Raw genomic sequence first — 21715 nt, forward strand, 5'->3', positions numbered from 1 at the left:
AGTCTTTGAATGTGGGAGAGACTGCGAAAAATGTCCAGTGCTAGAAGAACTTATGTCACAAGCCAGCATGCATGGAATATAATAAACAAAGGCTCACAATTTTAACAAAAAGCTTTTATTTCAACAGTAAAATATTTACAGATCCATTAAAATAGATACATTAAAAGCGTCTGTTAAAAAGACTCAAGCGCCTGCCAGTGCGGCGGAGTTTCCGCGGCGTCTCAGCGGATCCCAGGCCTCCAGGATCTCCCTCCGCGTGATGGCTCTGTGGCGGCTGAAACACGAGAGGCGCGCGGCCTCTGACCCCACTCTCTGCAGCAAATATCTGCTTACGCCCGTGGACTCACGAACGCCTCCCACTGCCGTCTGACTGACCTGGACACGGAAGCCAGTTGTTTTCATATGCAATCAGTTTAGGTACATTTTCAACTATTGTTCTTCAGTTATAGTTACTGGATCTATAAAACACACCTGTTGTCGGACTGTGTACATGAACGCAGCGTGTCCTCTGGTTCTTGAAATGGAACTTCTGGGTGACGTGCACCGCTTGCTTTTAAGGCTGGGAGCTTTCATGATGATCAGAGGAGTGTGTAAACAGCAATCGCTGAAGGGAAACTGCAATTTAAGGTATGTCTAATCAACCCCCTAATGACTAACAAGCAGGTGCATGCCTCCATAATTTGACTTGAAGCGCATGCGCACGCACTCGACTCAAAAGCGTGTAGCAAGAGCATAGCATTTGTCAGATTTATTTCATCTGAACAGTTTATTTGATAGTTACCGTTTTCTGGGATCTTGTATTACAGAATATCACGTTTTTATTTTTGTTGACGCATAATTCATGGGCACAGTAATTAATTTAGGCATTAGGGAATTATTATTATTATTATGAGTGAATTGAGAAACCTTGGGTAAGATGACCCCTTCTGAAATAGGGCAGAATACCCCTGAGGCATGTTTAAGTTATTTTGAAGTAATTTCAAACACATTTCAATCATCTCTTGAGTAGAATTAAATTTTCTTATATACAAGCTAATCATTAAAAGCTATATCAGATGTATTTTTATGAAATTTGTAGAAATCAGGTTGCTTCATTTGAAATCAAATTTAAATTTAGTATTAACATCTAATTTTATTTCCTCTATTAACACATTGGATCATCCTGTGCATGTACATTGATACACTAAGGGCCTTTACCACATGCTCCCCTTACTACATTTAAATAAAAAATAAAAAAATATATAATATATATATATATATATATATATATATATATATATATATATATATATATATATATATATATATATATATATTATATATATTATTATTTATTATATTTTATGATTTTTGTCCAGATTTAGTGAATAGATTATACAACCAAAGTATACAAGGTACAGAGAGACTTCCTTTATTCAAAGGCATTGTTTCTCAGGTAAGTGCACAAACACAATTAAACAATATAGGCTCATAGTAAATACAAAAAGGGATTTGGTCAAAACTGTGGGAATGAAACATGCTACATCACCATCACAAACCACATTAGTACACACAATAATACAACACTGCATGAGATCTCCCACCTCTCTCCAGATAAGCAAAACCTTTAAGTCTGATTTGCCAAAGCAACAAACCTCATATAATGAATACAACATAACATGAAAAAAGGTTTTTATATGTAACATTGAACACAAATAAATGTAACTGTAACCCATGCTAGTGATCATTTCTTCCTTGAAAGATACCAGAGAATAAAAATAAATGAATTGAGTGCAGTGATTGGGCAGTGATATTCACTTTGGCATATTGTGACACAAGAAAAGAGGTGGAACAGGAAGTAGTTGGGTATGGCTTTGCTGACATGTTCCAGATCAGGTGCATTTATTCACGCAAAGTAGCAGCTCCATGCGGATGGCGATACGAGTGTGCCAGCCGAGAGGGAGGATGCGGATGTAACGTGCTACAAGAGGTGGACGCAGCAGGTTCTGGACTGTGGAAGAGCGGTCAGAGTTTCCATAAAACACCTGAGGAAAAAACAAATAAAATCAATATTTATGCAATACTTTAAAAGGAATAGCAATTCTTCACTCCTCATTATTCCAGGAGGGTCTGTTTGTCGTCTTACCCTGTTGTTTCCAGCTTGGTCCTTGTAGTAGATCCAGTTCAGCTTCTCATTGGTGCGGTACTGCATAGTGTACTTAGTAATCCACTCATCAGAGTCACAGCGGCCCTGGGTCAGGATACCAGAAACCACTTTGACCTCCTTCAGGTCAATCTGAAGCCACTGGTTGGTATCCTGGAATTTAGACAGCCAGGCACACCTAGGAGAGGAGAGAATAATCTATAAATGCAAAAGAAAATCACAGATCACGGAAACCAAGTCTCCAAAACTGTTTGTCAAGATTGTTTCAATAATACTACACTAAAAGTTTGGGGTTTGTAAGATTTCTTAAAGTTTTTGAAAGAAGTGTCTTATGCTCTCGAAGGCTGCATCCATTTGATCAAAAATACAGTAAAACATTAATACTGTAAAATATTACATTTTAAAAGAACTGTTTTTCTATTTTAATACATTTCAAAATGTAATTTATCATGTCAAAGCAGCCAGTCTTCATTGGCAAATGATAATTCAGAAATCATTAAAATATTTAATGCCCTTTCTGAATAAAAGTATTCATTTATTTTTAAAAAATCATAAAGATCCCAAAAGTTTAAACGGTAGTGTAATTATTTATCTATATATATTTAAATTTTTTTTGTAATATTACTTCAATGGTTATAAAAGAGTTTGAGATATGTGGAATCTGCAATAAAATCTGTAAATCTCTCGGTACTACATAAATTCATACTTAAAAATCATGCCAATGCACATTCGCCTTATAGTTAGAAAAGTCAATGTCTCTATCAAAAAAGAAGCTAATTAACTCTTTTAACTGAAACTCATGACTTCTGTTTCAACAGCTGCCATAATTATTAATATTTCAGAGAACTCACCCAAATCCTTGGTTGTTGAGCCTTGCTTTGCTTGGAACCCATGAGGAGAACCAGCCTGTGTACTGGTCTTCATTAGAGCAGCTGATCTGATCTGAAGTCACAGATCCTTCCTCGAAACCCAGGGGCTTATGGTAGGGACACTCTAGACAGTAAATTGAGAATGTGGTTAATATTTAGCTTTGCATATAATTTAAAGTAAAACTATAAATATGCATTTCTGTCAGTTTGGCTCAAACCAGGCTTTCTGACTCTACAGGCAGTTCCAAATAACACAAATCTATGAACAGGCCTATTCAACAAAAGCCTGCAGGATTTCTAAAATATCTGACGGGGCTTAATGAAACATTAGTCATGCAATCAGAGAGATTTCTTTGTCGTGTTGTGTTAAGGAGAAATCGACAAAGCATTAATCTGGCAGCTCTGTAATTCTGTGCTTCCACTCTTCTGCTTGTGACTTCGCATTACCAAAAGCATTAGTTCCCCATAGTGAAAGATCAACATCCATTAAGACTTTGGGTTGACAGATGGTCACGTTCCACACTTAAGCTCCAGTCCTACATCAGTGTTTTTACATAACAGTCCCTCTTTTCCAGGATTTGGGATGTTCTTTTTGACATGCCAACTTCCGGTTCTGATCAAATCAAATGAAAACGAAAAATTTAAATCATGAATTCTCTTAATAAAACACTAATCAACACTTAACAGGAAAGCACCCTAAAAATTTAAATTCTGTCAACATTTGCTCATCATCATGTTGTTCCAAACTTTCATGACTGACTTTCCTCTGTGGAACACAAAAGACAGTCTTTTGAAGAATATTGGTAACCAGACCGTTTTGGTTCCCATTAACTTCCATAGTCAAAAAATAAAATGTAAACGGCAACCCTTTGGTTACCAACATTCTTGCACAGTAAGTCATATAGATTTGGAATGACATAAATGATCTTAATTTTAATGGTCAACGGTTTGATTGGCAGGTCCTATTCTAGTCTTGGTAATCTTGGGAACTCTCAATATAATGGGATTATGAACAAGCATCCGGTCAATCGCTGATTCTTTCTCCGTCTTTATTTTTATCTTCTTCCCTTTCACTTGATTCTAACACATCAGTCTCTGAGGGCTGAGAAAGCAAGCTGCTCTGTGTTAATGGAGCATGTCTGCCCTGTGGTGAAGTGCCAATGGGATGCGGTGATGCCGCACATGGCCCAGGTGAAGCTGCAACCAAATGATTAATGACTTTCTGCATCGCTGCAGGCGAGGGCTTGTCCGGGAGCCAGCTCATTCGCACATGTCCTGCCTTCTGTTTCCAAAGGGCACCAGCTAGCACTAACTAATCCATCCATCTCAGTTCTCAAAGAGTCAAACTTAGCGCAAAGCCCCATTCACAAATTTCGCTCTCCTGACAAAACAGATTTGAGTGGTATTTGATTCACAATAAAGCTAGTAAAAACAACACTATCTAGAAGAAAACCGATTCATTATATATTTGACACATTTTAAACCAAAATACTTCATAATGGCAGAGTGGAGTTCATCCAAACCAGGACAAAGCCTACAAACCCTTCAGGTTACGGTAAGTGCTTATTGCAGTTTAGAAAATAAAAAAACAGCAATGTGATTCTTTGAATCCATATTTCTTAAAGTCTCTTTCTCTTTCTTACCTGGCATGCAGTCCATCTCCTGTCCCCTACTTGATGAAGAACCTTTGGAAAGCAACTTGCTAGAGTAATCACAGTCACACTTGCAGGTTTTCCCAGCCCATGTGTCGTTGTCCTCGCCAGCCTAAGCACATGTGAATATTGTCATCAATATTTCACTTTTAATTGGCTCTGATATTAATATCAAATGCATTTAATTACCTCTTGCGCTTGCAGCCCAAAAAAACCTGGACAAAGTGTGGAAGAGTAAAAGAGCAAGAAATTGTAATACAGGTGGGATATGTTCTATTAACATTTAACATTCACTATCATCTTTATTTGAAGTTAAAATTTTTCTTTGTCTTTAATCAAGAATGAAATTGGATTAAATCAAAATGAAATCTGATTAAATTTTAAAATTGGACCAGAATTGAACATTTCTGCTATTATTGTGAAAATGACACATACCTTCAGACACCAGCAGGATGGCTAACAGTAACATGTTCTGCAGTCTGTACTCCATGATGGTTTATTTTTCGAGTGGTGGACCACCGCACTGATATTAAAGGGGCTGGATTACTGTAATCCACAGAGCACTAATGGCCTTATCTAATGCCCTTCATCTCAAAGCTCCTCCCTTTGCTGCTGAAAGCTAGTTTGAAGTTGTTCACATCCCAGTCCGACCCTTGTCTGTTAAAAAAAGAGAGAAATTGCCAAATGATCCCAGATTATAAAGCCGGATGGTCACCTTCTGTGACCCAGTTAATGGTTCAGTGCATGCAATTAACTCAGTTTAACTTCCCCAGCAATCTGTTGATGCAAATCACTACATACAATATGCCATTTGATGGAGAGACAGGTTTCTTTGTTCATTTCAGTGTCATTTTTCTTCTGTAGTTGCTGCTAATGTGGCTCATGATAAATTATGCTTTGGTTATGTACAGGTCTTCGTTGTTTTCTTTTTTTAATGATCTCAAAGACATGGGTTTTTATATGTTGGCAGGTGTTTGCAATGAAATGATGCATGCTGGAACATAGTTGGGTAGACATCGTTTTAATTGTTATTAATTACAGCAGAATATACATTATAAATGCTGTTGGAGTCAGACATGCCTGGACTTGAATGAAACGTTAGGGTGCTGTTTCCCACTTGTACCCTAAAGAGAACACACAGACAAACAGTCTTCACAAAAGACATAGACAAAGTGCTGAGTGAGTGGTGCTGAATACGTTTGCGATAAATCTTGTGCATTGGTGAATAAAGTTATAAGCAAATAACTTTCAGTTTACAGACTCAATTAACTGGATAGATGAAGGCCCAGACGGAATCTGCACTTTTATCTGTGCTGATTTTGGGGCGGAAATAAATATGAAAGTGTGTTTTAAATAAAACTAAGAATACTAGACCCTTAATGATAATTCAAAGCAACATTTAAAAGCCGAAATTCATCATGCAAGCGGTGAGGGGTGTAAAGAAATTTGCAGATTCTGTGTGGACCTTATAGATGTAACCAAAATGATGGCTGTTGTCTAAAATGGAAGTCACAACCTGATCGGTTGGATTTTTGACAACAATCCTGTCAAGCAGAAGGAGTAAGGACACAATTTAGGGATGGATCATGTTTTCAATTCAGCAAACAGGATTCAAACAGTTCTAATAGGAACAGTCTTAACATTTCAACAAAACAAAAACATGTCTTTCATGTACATTCTATGACAGACACAAAAGTCAGTCCGCTAAAAAAAAAAAAAGAATATCAGATATGTCTGTGAACGCATAGGACAGATGCTCATCTGACAGAATAAACTCTTGTTCCTGATAGATTGTAAACCTTTGGCCTTGCATGACTTCACAATGGCTTTAGTTGGCACGTCAACTGCTTTAGACGAAAAAGTATACTTAAAGGTGGAATAAACATTATGAAATGTCTAAAGTAGAAAATAGAGACCTGTTTCTCGATAACCATGAAAGATGCAGCTGACCACTGGGCCTTATTTGAGCTAAAGACTTACATTCTTATGCATATATAAACATTTGTCCAATGGTAAACTGAAAAAAAAAGAAGGGTTAAACATTACATTCTAAGAGGATACAGCTTCTAGTCATTGCCACGCCACAGAAAATGAACAAATATGAGAGTCACTGAAGATGTCCAATATATTTCATCTATTCCATGCACTTCTGGGGATGAACCTGAATGTTTATATCCCTGCATTCAACAGCTCAGACATTTGAAAGCTAACAGGCATCCTCTTTGGATGATAGATGCTACAAGCCAATATAAGACAAGCTGTCTATGGCTAATAAAACCATGACAGATGAGTTGTTAGTACTTGCAGGTATACTTCAGTATGGCAGTGAACCAAGAAGCACTTTAAACCACCTTCAAAATATCCTTCAACATACATTTAAGGCAGCTCATTCAGTCCATATATACGGTGAACAGAAGTAAAGTGGGACACAATTTGTCAGTGTTGTTTTTAAATCAAAATCAAAATGACTACAGCATCATCCTGTATTCATTTAAGAGAGAATATACTACGATACGATAATAGATTCAGCTATATTACCGTTCAAAAGTTTGGAGTTGGTAAGGTTTTTGAAAGAAGTGCCTTATGCTTCTATCTGTTCAAAAATGCAGTAAAAAGTTACAATTTCAACTGTTTTCTATACATTTTAAAATGCAAATTGTTCATGTGATAAAACTAAATTTTCTGCAGTCACTACTTTATTGTCGCAATATCCTTCAGAAAATCTTTCCAATATACTGATTTGGTGCTCAAGAAACATTATTATCATTTTATCAATGTTTAAAATGTCACTTTTGATCATTTTATTGCATCCTTGCTAAATAAAATATTAATTTCTTTTTCTAAAAAACAAAAACAAGAAACAGACGCACTCCAAACTTTAAAACGGTGTTATCTATATATTTCATGACTATCAGGCTTCATTTTGACAGAAATGTTGGTAGACGCAGCCCTTCGAAGGTCAGGTTTGTATTTTAGTGCTTAAAACTAGCTTTCGAAATCATTTTGTACTCTGGGATAGGGTGGTGGTTTTTTTTTTTATCTTTTGTTTTGTTGGTTTGATTTCAGTTGTTTTTATGAGGAAAAAATTATAACATTAAAAGTAAAAGAATGGGGCTTGGCAAACCAGAATCAGTGACATTCTACATGCTGCAGATGTAGGTTTTGTAGCAGGTTAACAAGGCTGGTCATAGATTACCACTCACAGATGACCACTACAGCTGGACACAGCCAAACTATTTATCTTGGCAGTCCTAACAGCTGGCTGATGGGAGGATTACCTGGCACCGCAGAGACAGACTGGGCCAATGTACAGCAGATTAAAGGATGTCAGAGCGTTTATGGACAAGGTGTTAGTCCAGGAGTGATGGAATCACACTCTGCCTTTCAAACAGGCAGACCGCATTACTTCATGTCACTAATATTAACCTGAAAATATGCAACAAGGAAACAAGAGGTTCCAGAAATAGACTTTTAAACTTTGCGAAACTCTGATCTCTTCCTACAAGACAAAAATCAACAGTTTGTTATTGCATGGCAGTTTAACCAAGAAAACGTTTAACAAGATGTATGGAATACAAATAGTTCAAGATGTTACTGAAAATTAACTTCATTATGCATAACACATTGAAATAGTGCTGAGACAACAGAATCAAAGATAAAAATGAGAGGAGATAAAAAAAAAAAAAAAATGACGATGTAAATGTCAAAAATACTGTTTTTGATTGTGTAACTTGAACATAAAAGTTTCAAATCCAGTCCTGTGAAAGACAAGAGCTCATATACTGTAGGTACAGTAGGTAAGGTAGAAGATTAGATAGATACAAAGTTCTGTTTTAATCAAACACCATATCAACACAAACACCTGGGAAATGTCTGTTTAAAGTGCACGATTGATAAACAATACTAATTTAAAAAAAAGGACACATTTCACTAGAGTTATTAAAATGAAAATGCCCTGTCACTATCTTTTGGGAGGGGTTGGGTTTAGTGAGAAACTTCAGGTGTTAAGCAAAGTGCCTGACGTGATGATAAATATGTGGATGAATAAAAATGTAATACTCCGAAGTAACTCAATGAAGGACGATAAATTCACCTCAAAGTCATGATATATTGCTCTGTTTGCATTTGCATTCAAATGCCTGGAATTCTTAATATAGCTATTTTGCATATTTTAAACCCATCTTATTTCAATCTATATTAGTAGAATAGAATTAAACAAAACAATGGAATAAATCTAAAGCAAATACTGAAAGCCTGAATGAAAATGTGCTGCATTTCAGAGGCCGTTTCAAAATCTCATTGCGTTAACAGATCAATAACTGCATTACGTCTTTGAAACCCTTTTACCAGGTCCCGAGGCAATGCTTTCATCTCTTCAAAAACCATGCCGTTAAACTGATTAAAATAAACCCGCCAGTTATTCAGTTTGTTAAAAGAATCATGCGCACGTGCAAAAGTTATGTCGGGATGGAGATACAGACTTAACTCACACAACCTTGTAAGCCATTGCTTGTGCCACAGGCAAAGTCACACTTATTCACCAGCTGGTGGGGTTTAGATCGCAGAGGGAGACACGGTGAGGCCCCGGGGCCCTCAGTTGAAATTCATTATTCACAGGAAATCCAGCTCTTCAGGGATCTGGGCTCTAATGAACTCCTGCTAAAAACCAGCACTATCTGATCCCAATGTGTGAGGTTTTGAATGCCAAGCTCATGGGAAGTGGAGAAACACTGTAAGACAGGCTACGGGTAAAGTGAGACAAATAGCCATCATGGGACGTGGATTTAATGGTCTGGCATGAAATGTAACACAGAACCTGGTTGGGAAGCATCAGTAGTTGCTGATATGCTGACGTTTGTTTTAAATAGTGATGATTCAATAACCAGACAGTGTGGAATATTAGACCTAGTCTGCACTGAAAATTCATATCAGAAAACAATGTTCGGTAAAGAGAGGAAAATAATTCAGAAACAATTAAGTACTTTTGTTACAACCATAAAATGCACTCTGTACATTGTAACTATTAACACACCTATAATTCATTAAATAATCTCCATGAAATATAGAATTATTACACATTAAATATTTATACATTCTCTTGTGTATAAACTAAAGCTCTTACAATTCCACAGATTTTTTTGTTGTCCCCCATCCCTAAGTTTCCATATACAAATACATAGATTCATATCATTGTCAATAAGATATATTCAACAGAAAACTGAACCCAGATGTAATGAACAAGAATACAAATTCTATCAAATGTGGATGCTTTAAAAAACAAATCTGAGACATAACTATTGCCACCTTCTGGCCAGAAGTGGCATTGTGTACCACTGTATGAACAATAGCATTCCATAGGTAGCCAGGAAGGAAAAGGAGAAACCGAGTACACTAGAGGCCACTAGTGGGCCTTCCTCCTCTAAAGAGCCGTTTCTTTCAAATCGTTGAGGTTCGGCATTCTCGCGCGGGCAGCTCTGGTAAAGCCGATACCGTTCTGCCCACCTTTGTTTGCCATTTGGTCTGGGTACGGTGCGCCCTCGGCCCGATTCAGTGCGGAAACATGCCAGCTGGACTCGATCTGGCCTGGCAGAGGGTAGTTGTGGGGTTTGCGGCTCTTGGTATTGGGGGTGATGCTGCCCGGAGGGAGCCCTCTGGCCTCGTTCAGGTTTCCTTTGGAAGGGGGGTTAGGGAGGGGCTGGAAGCGCAGTTCTGCCGAGCGATCGGGAGGTGGGGGCTGATTGGACGTAGCAGGAGAAGAGAGGTGTAGGAGCTTCCGCAGGGACTTCAGAGGCTGGTTCTGCAACAGGAAAGCAAGAAAATAAAATAAAAAGGATGTTTTTTTAAGGATAATTCAGCCAGGATGCATTGAATGCATAAAAAATTACAGTGAAGACATTTATAATGTGTTCAATTTCAATTAAATGCTGTTCTCTTTCTAAAAAAATGGTTTCCACAGATATTAAGCAGCACAACAGTTTTCAACACTGATAACAATAATAAATGTTTTTGAGAAGCAAATCAGCATATTAGTATGATTTCTGAAGATTCATGTTCCACTTAAGACTGGAGTAATGAAAACAGTTATTTAAAATTGTAAAAATATTTCACAGTATTACTGGATTTATTGTATTTTTGATCAAATAAAGGCAGCCTTGGTGAGCATAAAGGCCCATTCACGCCAAAGATACCAACTAGAATACGATAACTATAAAGTTTTAATAATTAGTCCAGAGGAGTCAATTTCAAAATATTTTTTTCCAGATGAAATAATAAAATCACTGACAGCAAATCAGAATCCATCCTGCTTTAAAGAACTCTGCATTTAAAGCAGCCGACAACAAAACTGCAGCATGGGCTTAGAATAAACAGAACAGGCATTTTTTTAGGATATAATTGATGAGGGAGAGAGAGGGGTGATGACATCGGGAAAGGTCCGTGAGCTGGGACTCGAACTCGGGATGTCTGAAGCGCAACAGCGTTTTATGTCGGCGCGCTACCCCACAAAACTATATTGGTGCTGACATAAACAGAACTTTTTTGTGGATGCTTATGTAGTTATATTAAATAACACCTCCAAAATGAGTAGGAACAAACAAGGAGTTTTTACTTTCAGTTCAACTGAAGGTTTTTTTTTTTTTTTTTACCTGAGGCTGCACATCTGTCGGTTTTTCAGGAGCCCAAGTGTTGTCCCTGTCACGATCGCGATCCCTCTCGCGGTTTCGATCACGGTCACGCTCCCTTTCCCTTTCCAGGTCACGTTCCCGGTCACGATCTCGGTTGCGGTGTCGACTGCTGTGATGAGACGAGGATTTGACTGGTCTTTGTATCACTAGCTGGTCTTGCTGAGCCTCACTAGGAATCTGACACAGATCAAACCACAAAACCAGTGAAACCACCTGAATACCGGGATTTATCTACAATAAATCTCCTCTTCAAACAAAGGTCCACCCATAATAACGTGCATTAGGCCAGCAGACTGGAAACGTACAGAAATATTTTAACCAGTTCACGGCATGGATTTGTTTAAGAATTAAAAAAGGATTAAATTCCAATGACCAGCTTTTGCAACTGTATCCAGAGAGGAATTATTGATGATAGAGAAAGAGCTGAGTGTTTCGGGACGTGCCCAGTTTCTGACCTTTTGTACCAAAAATGTGAGTGTTTGTTTACAGAAGACAGAGAGTTTGGGTATGAAAACATTTGGACCACTTCTCCTACTCTTTCCCAGGTTCGGAGAATGGTAAATGAGAAAATATGCATCCTCTTTGAGCAGGTGCTGCTAAAGACGGTTATGGGGTCCATGCATCTAACAGAACACATGCTGATGCTTTTGCGATGCTAGCAGTGATGTAAATCATAAATCACACAGAACCAGATCTGTTACATCAAAATATATATATATCTCATCTTGACTTAATATGGTTCGTCATTCATTATCAATGTTTCTGTTGTCTTTTCTACCAGCTATTGAGATCATAAATAAAACATGGTGTGTGCAAATATGCAGTAGGCTTAAAGAGCAGTTAAAGAAGAGTTTTACTTTGGCTGTAAATTTAAATTTTATGTATTTATTTACACATCAACCCAATTAATGAGCTATGAGTTTTGATGTATAAAATGATTCATTTTATGATTGATGATTCAATAAAAAAATTACATAACTATAAGAACTAAAATGTATAATAATAACATATTTAGAAATATATATTAGGTATACTGCAATACTATATTGTATTTCTATATTTCTGAGCAAATTAAATAAATTAAATTCATTATACAAAATAATTAGCATATCAAGTGATCGATTTGATTAAAACGTTTAAACAGAGATCTGGACCTGGTGTTTTATTTGTTAAAAATGGCTAAATAATAATAATAATAACACTAACAACAACTATATAAAAATAACAAAAAGACATCCAGTCATAGAACACCTATACATTTAGCATGACATGCAATGGAGATATGTTTATTTGGTAAAGCGGTGCGGTTTTATGCGAACAATACCATGGGCTGCGGGACAACAGGGAGCACTTTGACAGAAGAGTTATGCTTTAAGCTATTCTTTGAGTTAAAGAGGGGGAAAAGGCTTTTCTTGATGCTCGGGTTCCTTCCCGCGTTGCCGTCCGTCTTGAATTTAGTATGCAATATAAGACGGTGGATAATTCTGTGGATTAACACAAAACATCTTTTGTTGTTGAATTCAGCAGATGAACATACGGTCCTCTGGCTCAATATTTGTGGACAGAGCACAGTAGAGGCAGATTCTGCCACACACATGCTGCTCGGGTCTGTAATGGTCTCCATATGGCTATTATGGGGAAATGCTACTGAAGGCACTGAACTGCACTGAGAGTCTCTGTTGAATTCTGTCAGGCACTAATCGGACAAAAGTACAAATGGACGGCCTACTTTTTGGGATGATACACCCACCTCACCTTTCTTTTTGCACTGGTCACCTAACATGCTGATTGAGATGACTGAACAGACACCATGAAAAAGGTGAAAGCTCGCCTATCAATTTTAGGACTATTGCCTTGTGTATAAATATAAAATTTAAGTTCAATGACTAGCAGACAGACATACAAGAACACAACACAGCAGCTAAGCAACACATATACATACATGTCAAATAATAATTAAACACACACACAAACAGAGAAAAGGTCTCCTGGCTAAGGCATTACTATATCCTTACTGCATTTTGATACCATTTTTGAGAGTAATGGGAAATGTAATGAGTAAATGAATGAATAGTAATGAACAGGACATTCTTACCGGCTGTGACTTCTTCTTTTTCTTCTTTATGGCTCTAAAGAAACCTTGTTTTTCTTTTTGTTTAGGGACCTCTGGTGGGTTCATGACCATGGCCTCTGAATTATTCCTACAAATGTAATTATCATAAAGTTGAATCTCATAAAAAAAAGCATTTTGGTCATAAATAAAATAAAAAGGTTTTATCTTATAGCACATCTGCTGACTAAATTCTCATTACTCTAATGTACTGTAAAAGTTCAAACACAATTTAAAAAAATATTTGTATTTCACCATTTTTGTTTGTTTGTTATTGTTCACTATATGGACAAAAGCAGGGGTGCCGAAGGTTGGGACGATTCTAAGGACCCGGCATTTTAAAGGATCCTTGATGTGGTTTATGGTGAGGGATGTTATTTATGCTGATTGAGGGTGAGTATGTTTTTGGGGGTGCATATGTATTGGGACATACCTCTTAATTATTGAATTCAGGTGTTTGAATCATACCAGCTACATCAATCTGCATTTATAAACATTTGTGAAAAAATGGGTCGTTCTGAAGAGCTCAGTAAATTCAAATGTGATGCTGTAATATTGTGCTGTAAATACAGCTTTGCAATAAGTCAGTTTGTGAAATTCCATCCCTGCTATAGATATTCCACTGATAGTGGAAAGTGGAAGCGTTTAGAAACAGCAGCAACTCAGTCATGAAGTGGAAGACCATGTAAAGTCACAGAGCGGGGTCACCGAGTGCTGAGGAGGATGGTGCATAAAAGTGGCCTACCCTCTGCTAATTCCGTAGCTGAAAAACCTCAATCTACCACTGCCATTAATATCAGCACAAAAACTATACAGCGTGAGTTTCATGTCCAAGCAGCTGCATTCAAGGCTCACATCAAGTGCAACTCCAAGCGCAGGCTGGAGTGGTGTAAAGCATGCTGCCACTGGACTCTGGAGCAGTGGAAACACATTCTGTGGAGTGACAAATCACACATCTTTATTTTTTTGGCAGTCTGATGGGTTTGGATTTAGCGGATACATGAGAACTATCGGCTGCAAAACGATTTTGTTTTTTGGGTATTCATTTGGGTTATGGTTTGGAGGATGATTTATATATATAGGCTGACATATATGTATATATTAAGGAAAAATATGTTCGATTGATATATGTATATATTAAGGAAAAATATGTTCGATTGATATTCAAAATATTTATATTTATATACAATATAAATTATATACACATACAAATATATTTTTTTAATATATAGCCTACATATGTGTGTGTCTTTATATACATAATAAATATACACAGTATACACATATAATATGTAGACATGAACTTTTATTTTGAATGCGATTAATGGCGATTAATCATTTTGCAGCCCTAACATCACCTGCCTGACTGCACTGTCCCAACTGTAAAATTTGGTGGATGAGGAATACAGTTATGGGTCTGTTTTTAAGAGCTTGGTCTGAGCCCCTTACTTCCAGTGAAGGGAAATCCTAATGCTTCAGCATACCAGGACATCATGATCATAAGATCTACTGTATACCTCTACTAGTGGTCGACCGATATTGGTTTTTTGACAGCTGATGCCGATATTTTAGAAAACAGGGGGGCCGATAGCCGATAAAAAATTTTTTTTCTTTTATTATTAATATTTAAGAAATTTCAAATAATTTGACAATGGATTACAAGATAAATGTGTAAAATAAACATACTTATCCCTTAGATGACAAAGTATTTTTCACAAATAAATAAATATTTAATAAAAATATAATTAAAAAGGAAGTAAACACTGGAACCAACAGGGCACTCAGTATTCTGGGAAGTGTGTGTGCATTGGGAATCATACTTTTCAAATAATGCCAGGGTAACACTCATTTTACATACAGCACACAGTGAAAATGACATGAATATGACAGTGGGCAAATGCATAAAATGCAGCATAATTTGAAATCACGAGTTTAATTTTAAAGCATTTAATTAACACTGACCGACTGTCACACAGAGAACACGCAATCTCACAGCTGGATTCGACTAAGTTTGCAAGGTTTGTGAAATTAAATGTTCATTAGTCATTCAAAGATTTGTTTAAATAGTATAAATGCATATTTGCTTAATGCTGACGGCAAACGAGAAAGTATTACAATGTTTGCCTTTCTATTACTAATAATATAAAAGCATTTGTTATAATACTTTCTGTATACATTAATTCCTTTGTTTAACCGTTCTGATTATTAGAAAGACTTCTATCCATATTAGACAGAACTGTTATCAATGACAGTAAACAAGAGGTAGAATGTGAGCACTGTGTGCTCATGCGCTGCCGCTCTCAGCAATGTCAAAATAAAAGTCCCGCCTCGAACACAGTGTTTTAGTCGTGGCCTAATGGTTAGAGAGTCGGACTCCCAATCGAAGGGTTGTGAGTTCGAGTCTCGGGCCGGCAGGAATTGTGGGTGGGGGGAGTGCATGTACAGTTCTCTCTCCACCTTCAATACCACGACTTAGGTGCAAGGCATCGAACCCCCAACTGCTCCCCGGGCGCCGCAGCATAAAATGGCTGCCCACTGCTCCGGGTGTGTGTTCACAGTGTGTGTGTGTGTTCACTGCTCTGTGTGTGTGCACTTCGGATGGGTTAAATGCAAAGCACTAATTCTGAGTATGGGTCACCATACTTGGCTGAATGTCACGTCACATAGAAACAAATCTGAGAAGATTTATAGTTTGTTGGCGGTTTTTGATATTTGAAAAATGTCGGATGTTGTATGATATTTGGGGATTTGTGGTTTGTCGGTTAACCTCTACACTATCAAACACCTTTGGGATGAACTAGAATGGAGATTGCGAGCCATGCCTTCAGTCTGACCATGCCATCAGTATCTGACCTCACAAATGCTCAACTGAACAAATGGGCAAAAATTCACATAAATAAATGAGAATTTATTATAGCAGCAAAGCGGGGAACAACTCTGTATTAATGTCTATGTATTTAGATTGCTATGTCACTGGATAAGTCACTGTTGGCATGATGGTCAGGTGTCCAGACACTTTTGTCCATATAGTGTATATTAGTGAAATATGACAGAACTTTTATTAAGATTCACCCTATTACATTAAACATAGGCATATTATCAGAGAATTGGCTAATGAAAGCAAATCAATCAATCAATCAAAAAAAAAAAAAAAAAGCTGAACTAAAATTCTAATATATTTCTACCTATCACCAGTGAATTTAGAGAGAATGTAAAGTTGGCATGCTTTATTATTTATACAAAACCGTCAAGGACACTAATTATTTTTTACTTTGATGTTCTAGTTTTTCATTTGAAGCCAAATATTTACTGTTGTCACTTCCAGCTTACCAAAGCATATCATCTTACAGCCAAAGTATATGCACACAGAATAATTTGTCTAGATCGAGGGGCCTTAACAAGTGTGTTCTCTCACCAGGGGTCGAAATTGGTCTGACGTTTGGGGTGGTTTGTCATGGCTGTGTTTTCCGCCGCCACCGCTGGCACTCTACTCTGTCCGGTACTCTCATGGAACGAGTTGTCAGGTCGAGGAGAGGGGACTGCACAAAAGGTGCAAAAGGAATATCAAAGCTTAAGTCAAATTTGTATTGTAAACTGTATTTACATACACTAGCGTTTAAAAGTTTGGGGCCTTTTTGGGTATTCCTTTTTTTTAATATAATACTTTTATTCAAGAAAGACACATTAATTATATCAAAAGTGGCAGTAAAAACATTTATAATGTTACAAGTGGTTACAAATGCTATTTATTTTGAATTTATACATTAAAGAAAACTGAAAAAATTATCATGGTTTCCACAAAAATATCAAATGATTTTTAACTTCAATAATAATAAGAAATATTTCTTGAGCAGCAAATCAGCATAGAATGATTTCTAATCATGGATCATGTGACACTGAAAACAGGCGTAATGGCTACTTTGAAAATTCAGTTTTGCCATTACAGGAATAAATTATATTTTAAAATGTATTAAAATAGAAATCAATTTTTTTTAATTATATTTCACAATATTTCTAGTACATTTTTTGGGTACCTCTGTAAAAGCTTCCCACTCTGCGAGGCATCGAATCACTGTAGATCATTCTGTTTTCCTTGGATGAGGTTCCATCCTCCATATGAGTGTCATGGTACATCCCAGCCTGAGTTACAAGAGGATGGTCACACTACAGGATAGCATATCCCAAACATATGATAGCATATATAGTCTTACTATAACTGAATATTTGCTTGGGGAGAAAGGAATGATTAAGGAAGAGAAGAATCAGTGAGAAAGAGAGGTTAAACTGACAGTTCACCCAAAAATGAAATTGCTGTCATCACAACCTGTGTGACTTTCTTTCTCCAATAGAACACTAAAGAAAATACTTCTGACTATGGATTTGTGGTTTGTTCTGCTATTGTGGGTCATGGAACATAAGCCACATATGCCAAGTCGTATCACTTTTTTTGTTTTGTCTCCATTTTGAAGTTCGAAAGCTTCAGTCTCTACATTGTAATTGCACGTAAAAATAACATTTTAAAAATTTAATTCACTTAAAAAAGAAAGCTGAATTTAGAACAACATGATGTGTTTAAATAATAACAAATTTCAGTTTTGAGTGAACTGTCTTTTTAACTAATAACCTAGATATTTAATGCTAAAGACATGAGCTAGCAGTTAATGGGATGACATGAACATTTACAAAACATCCATATCGATAAAAAAAAATAAAGATAAGACGATGCATGAAAAACAGTAGCCACTAGTGAGTGTGTAAGTGGACGCGTGCATTCTGAGGGTCCTGTTGAGACCTCGGACCTCGTTTTTTGGGCGTTGTGAGTGGAAGGAAGCTGTGTTGTCCCTCGTAGAATCTTTAATCGGGGGTCGAGAATGAGGCTTCTCTTTGGGAGACTGGTCATTCTGCAGACATAAACACACAGCAAAATAAGCAGACACTGGGAGACACTGGGCGTGTGCATGTAATAATCAGAGAGAACAAAACAAAATGCATGAATGCAGGATGCAGCAGAGCCATATCATAAATTAGATCACATACACACATGCAAACACATCACAAATCAAATCTCCTGAAATTATTACGGTGAACATTTGTATTATTGTTTCTGTTTGCAAACGGTAGAGAAAACTTGTAATATTCAGACAAAGACGAACAGATGAATAAGAGGGCATCCTTGCTTGGATAGAAATATTCAAATGCTGATCAGGGGAACCAACGGAGATGAGCAAGATCAGTGCCTACTGTAATATGCTACAGGACACGGAGATAAAAACGAGAGCAGGTCACTGACCCTGCTCAGATCTTGCGTGAGCTCTTCTCGAGAGGAACTGGTGTTGTGGCGTGGGAGTGTGCGATGCTGGAGCTGCGGCGAGAGGAGTTGTAGGCTGCTGGCACGTGTTGGCACTCCCTGCCCGACCACCAAATTCGTCTCCTGGCCGTGCGGCCGGTGTCGCTCTCTCCGCACGTACATGGAGTGGCGATGAGGTCGCTGCTGCGAGGAAAACGGGCTGGTGTAGCCGAGACCGTAAGGATAGGATTCATGGGGGGAGGGGAGGTTGTGAGCGTGGCCGCCCCCTGCTCCCGCAGCCCTGCTTGGGTCCAGTGTGTCTGTAGCCTTCGGTTCATCCGGTGTCTTTTTCCGACCCGAAGAACGTCGCGAATCCAGAGTGCCCCCTTCTAGACGTGTGTTCCCCCGACCGCTGGGGCTGTGACCTTGCCGCTCCGTCCCAGCGTGCCGTTCACCTCTGGGGCTTCCAGGAGCCGCGTTTAGATCCAGACAGCTGGATGGGAAGTAGCGGGAGCCCGAGCCTGACCCCACCATGGGATCGTCTAGGTGGAGTCGTGTCTCAGCCAGATTGCTTACGGACTTGGCATCGTTCAGTGCTCCGTGGCTCTTGGACAAGCTGAGGAAGGACGAGGAGCTTTTGGAGGAGGATGTGGAAGGCATGGATCCGTGCGAGGACTCCATGTAGTTATGGCGACTGTGTTTGTCCCCAGACTGCAGCGTGCTGGTCTTCCCTTCCAGGAAGGACGAGTGGCGGCCTTGTTTGGATGACTTGAGGTACTTGCTGGTAGAGGTGTCTCCTCCCACAGTGGCACCTCCAGCTTTAGGCCCCAGGTTGAAGTCAAACTCTGTCTTGCCCTTTGCGTCTTTGGGGCTGAGGAGGTGGGGAAGGTTGTTGTTGGCCAGGTCTTTGCTGCTAGAGGCCGAGCGGGACAGGGTCTGGGCCTGGTAGCTCTTGGGGTGTAGCGTGGGACTCAGGGTGGATGAGGTCGGCATGTTGCTGCCGTTCAGGAAGCTGTCGGTGCTCCGGTGGAGGTCCTCATGGCGTGGTAGAGAAGAGCAGTCCTTGCTGTTAGTGTACCGGTGACCTGAACTCTTACTGCCGTGGCTCCTGCAGGGATAAACACAAAATGGTTATATTCTGGACATTTTTTGAACCGACTTCAAGAGGTGCAACCTGTGGTGATTTTAAAACAGCAATGAAAGAGCTCCCTTCAGTGTATACTGACTCCTGTTTGGTACTATTCATTTAAATAACACTGTAAATTTTATTTTGTACAGAAATTCATGTAAATTCATTGTCTTCCAATATTTCTTCCCAATTTTCAGTTAAAGATGTAACTTCTGATCATTTTGGTTCCTGTCTTTTCCTGGTTCACTGTTGTTTTTGTTAACTAAAACTATTCTATAAAACAAATCATTTGAATAAGGCTGAAAAAAAAAACGATTTGAAGATTTGAAGAAAAAAAATAACAAACAAAAATTACATGTTTCTCTAATTGCAACTAACCAGACTAAAAAGATAAGTTTAATAATGAATACTGACATTAATGAATGGGATAGTTCACCCAAAAATTTAAATTCTGTCACGGTAGTCTTTGTACTCTCATGGACGTGCATCGAAGACTGACATGGAAAAGAAAAAATTGTTGATTAAAGTCATTATTTTTTGTTTTCTTTGCGCAGCAAAAAGTTATCTCATAGCTTCATAAGATTATAGTTGTACCACTGATGTCACATGGACTATTTTAACAATGTCCTTACTACCTTTCTGGGCCTTGAACATGGTGGTTGCATTGCTGTCTATGGAGGGTTAGTCAGCTCTCGGACTTCATCGAAAATATCTTAATTTGTGTTCTGAAGATTAACAAAGGTCTTGCAGGTTTGGAGTTTGGAGAATTTTCATTTTTCGGTAAGCTATTCATTTAAACTTACTAAAAATACAAATGAATTTAAGAAATATTTAAGAAATTTACAGAAATATAAAAAAAAGAAAAAATGCATCACAATTTCTACAATTTAAATGAAAACTCAGCCATTATAAAATATTAATGAATACTGTAGTAGTAAATGAATAATACTAAAATAACACTGAATGTTATTCTTACTAAGTGTTTTTTCTGTAATGTTTCAAAGTTTAAAACAACCTTGAGCTTGGAAAACTAATTTTAACTTATTAAAACTAATGTAATTTTAAACAAACCTTGAGCTTGAAAAGTTTTTAAGAACACAAGAAACAAATTAAGTGAATACTTTTAACTGTGTACACATAAACCTTTAAAACAAATACATTTAACAAAAAGCCAGGTGTTCTATTTATGAGTCACACGTAAAGGTGAAGTGTAATTTTGTTGTAACATACTTTCTCACATTTCAGTGGCAGCATATGTTATTCAGGACAGGTTGACTTCCTGAAAAAGACTTCCTGTGGCACTTTTAAAACATGGCTCAACCAATGGTGCAGGACTATCTGTTTATTTGAACAATGCTTATTCAGGGGTGTAGCCAACATGCAGTAGTGATTAAGAAACATATGTCATTTTGGCAGCTCCATTTTCTGCCACTAGTGGCTTGGAAATCACACATTAAGTAGTTCATAGGAGCAGCTATTACTGACCGGCTGGGTATGGTGTTGTCTCCATGGTATGGTTTTCTCTTTGAGGAGCGAGGTGGGGTGGGCGACGGGGCAGCTGGCCGCTCTGGCCCTCTAAGGCCTTGAAACACCGGGTGGTTCAGACACTGTTCTGTCAAAAAGCGTTCGGTGGGGTTCAGGCACAGCAGGTTCTGATACAGTGAAAAGAGAATGAGGAGAGTCATGCCACACTAGAACAATAAAACTCATTCGCATTCGGTCTTTAGTAACACTTTGCACATGGGGGTGATATAACATCTGCAGTTTATTTTTACAATAAATCAACAGCAAATATATCACAACTACGGGAATTCAAAAGGGAATACTGTTCTCTAAAGAATG

At 38.0% G+C, this 21715-nt stretch overlaps 2 protein-coding genes across 4 annotated transcripts in view; both read right to left on the minus strand.

Moving 5' to 3' along the window:
* Window positions 1–1388: 1388 nt before the first annotated feature.
* LOC109081990 (retinoschisin-like) lies at window positions 1389–5535 on the minus strand. Its single transcript, XM_042733990.1, has 6 exons — window positions 5100–5535; window positions 4854–4879; window positions 4656–4776; window positions 2995–3136; window positions 2126–2321; window positions 1389–2024 (listed from the first exon to the last, which is right to left on the minus strand). The coding sequence occupies exons 1-6, from the start codon at window positions 5152–5154 to the stop codon at window positions 1872–1874; spliced, it is 693 nt and encodes a 230-aa protein (XP_042589924.1). The 5' UTR covers window positions 5155–5535; the 3' UTR covers window positions 1389–1871.
* Window positions 5536–7753: 2218 nt separating this feature from the next.
* Window positions 7754–21715, minus strand: part of cdkl5 (cyclin-dependent kinase-like 5) — a 35964-nt gene continuing 22002 nt past the window's right edge. Inside the window, exons 11-19 of one of the 3 annotated variants that reach the window (XM_042733991.1) lie at window positions 21359–21525; window positions 18748–19852; window positions 18257–18358; window positions 17492–17597; window positions 16873–16996; window positions 13443–13548; window positions 12672–12794; window positions 11309–11524; window positions 7754–10461 (exon numbers count right to left, since the gene is read on the minus strand). In XM_042733991.1, coding sequence (XP_042589925.1) covers window positions 10084–10461; window positions 11309–11524; window positions 12672–12794; window positions 13443–13548; window positions 16873–16996; window positions 17492–17597; window positions 18257–18358; window positions 18748–19852; window positions 21359–21525 — 2427 coding nt within the window. In that variant the 3' untranslated portion in view covers window positions 7754–10083. The remainder of the gene's footprint in view (window positions 10462–11308; window positions 11525–12671; window positions 12795–13442; window positions 13549–16872; window positions 16997–17491; window positions 17598–18256; window positions 18359–18747; window positions 19853–21358; window positions 21526–21715) is intronic. The other 2 variants (XM_042733993.1, XM_042733994.1) reach the window with 2 other exon arrangements.

Source organism: Cyprinus carpio, chromosome B11, assembly GCF_018340385.1.
Source record: "Cyprinus carpio isolate SPL01 chromosome B11, ASM1834038v1, whole genome shotgun sequence".
Classification (NCBI taxonomy): Eukaryota; Metazoa; Chordata; class Actinopteri; order Cypriniformes; family Cyprinidae; genus Cyprinus; species Cyprinus carpio.

What these genes read in the sequence shown, in the direction of transcription:
- LOC109081990 (XM_042733990.1), bottom strand. Translation starts at nt 5,154, where the DNA reads ATGGAGTACAGACTGCAGAACATGTTACTGTTAGCCATCCTGCTGGTG. An exon ending in TTGGGCTGCAAGCGCAAGAG is followed by an intron (nt 4,777 to 4,853) that starts GTAATTAAATGC and finishes ACATGTGCTTAG; the next exon opens with GCTGGCGAGGACAACGACAC. An exon ending in GGAGATGGACTGCATGCCAG is followed by an intron (nt 3,137 to 4,655) that starts GTAAGAAAGAGA and finishes TTTACTGTCTAG; the next exon opens with AGTGTCCCTACCATAAGCCC.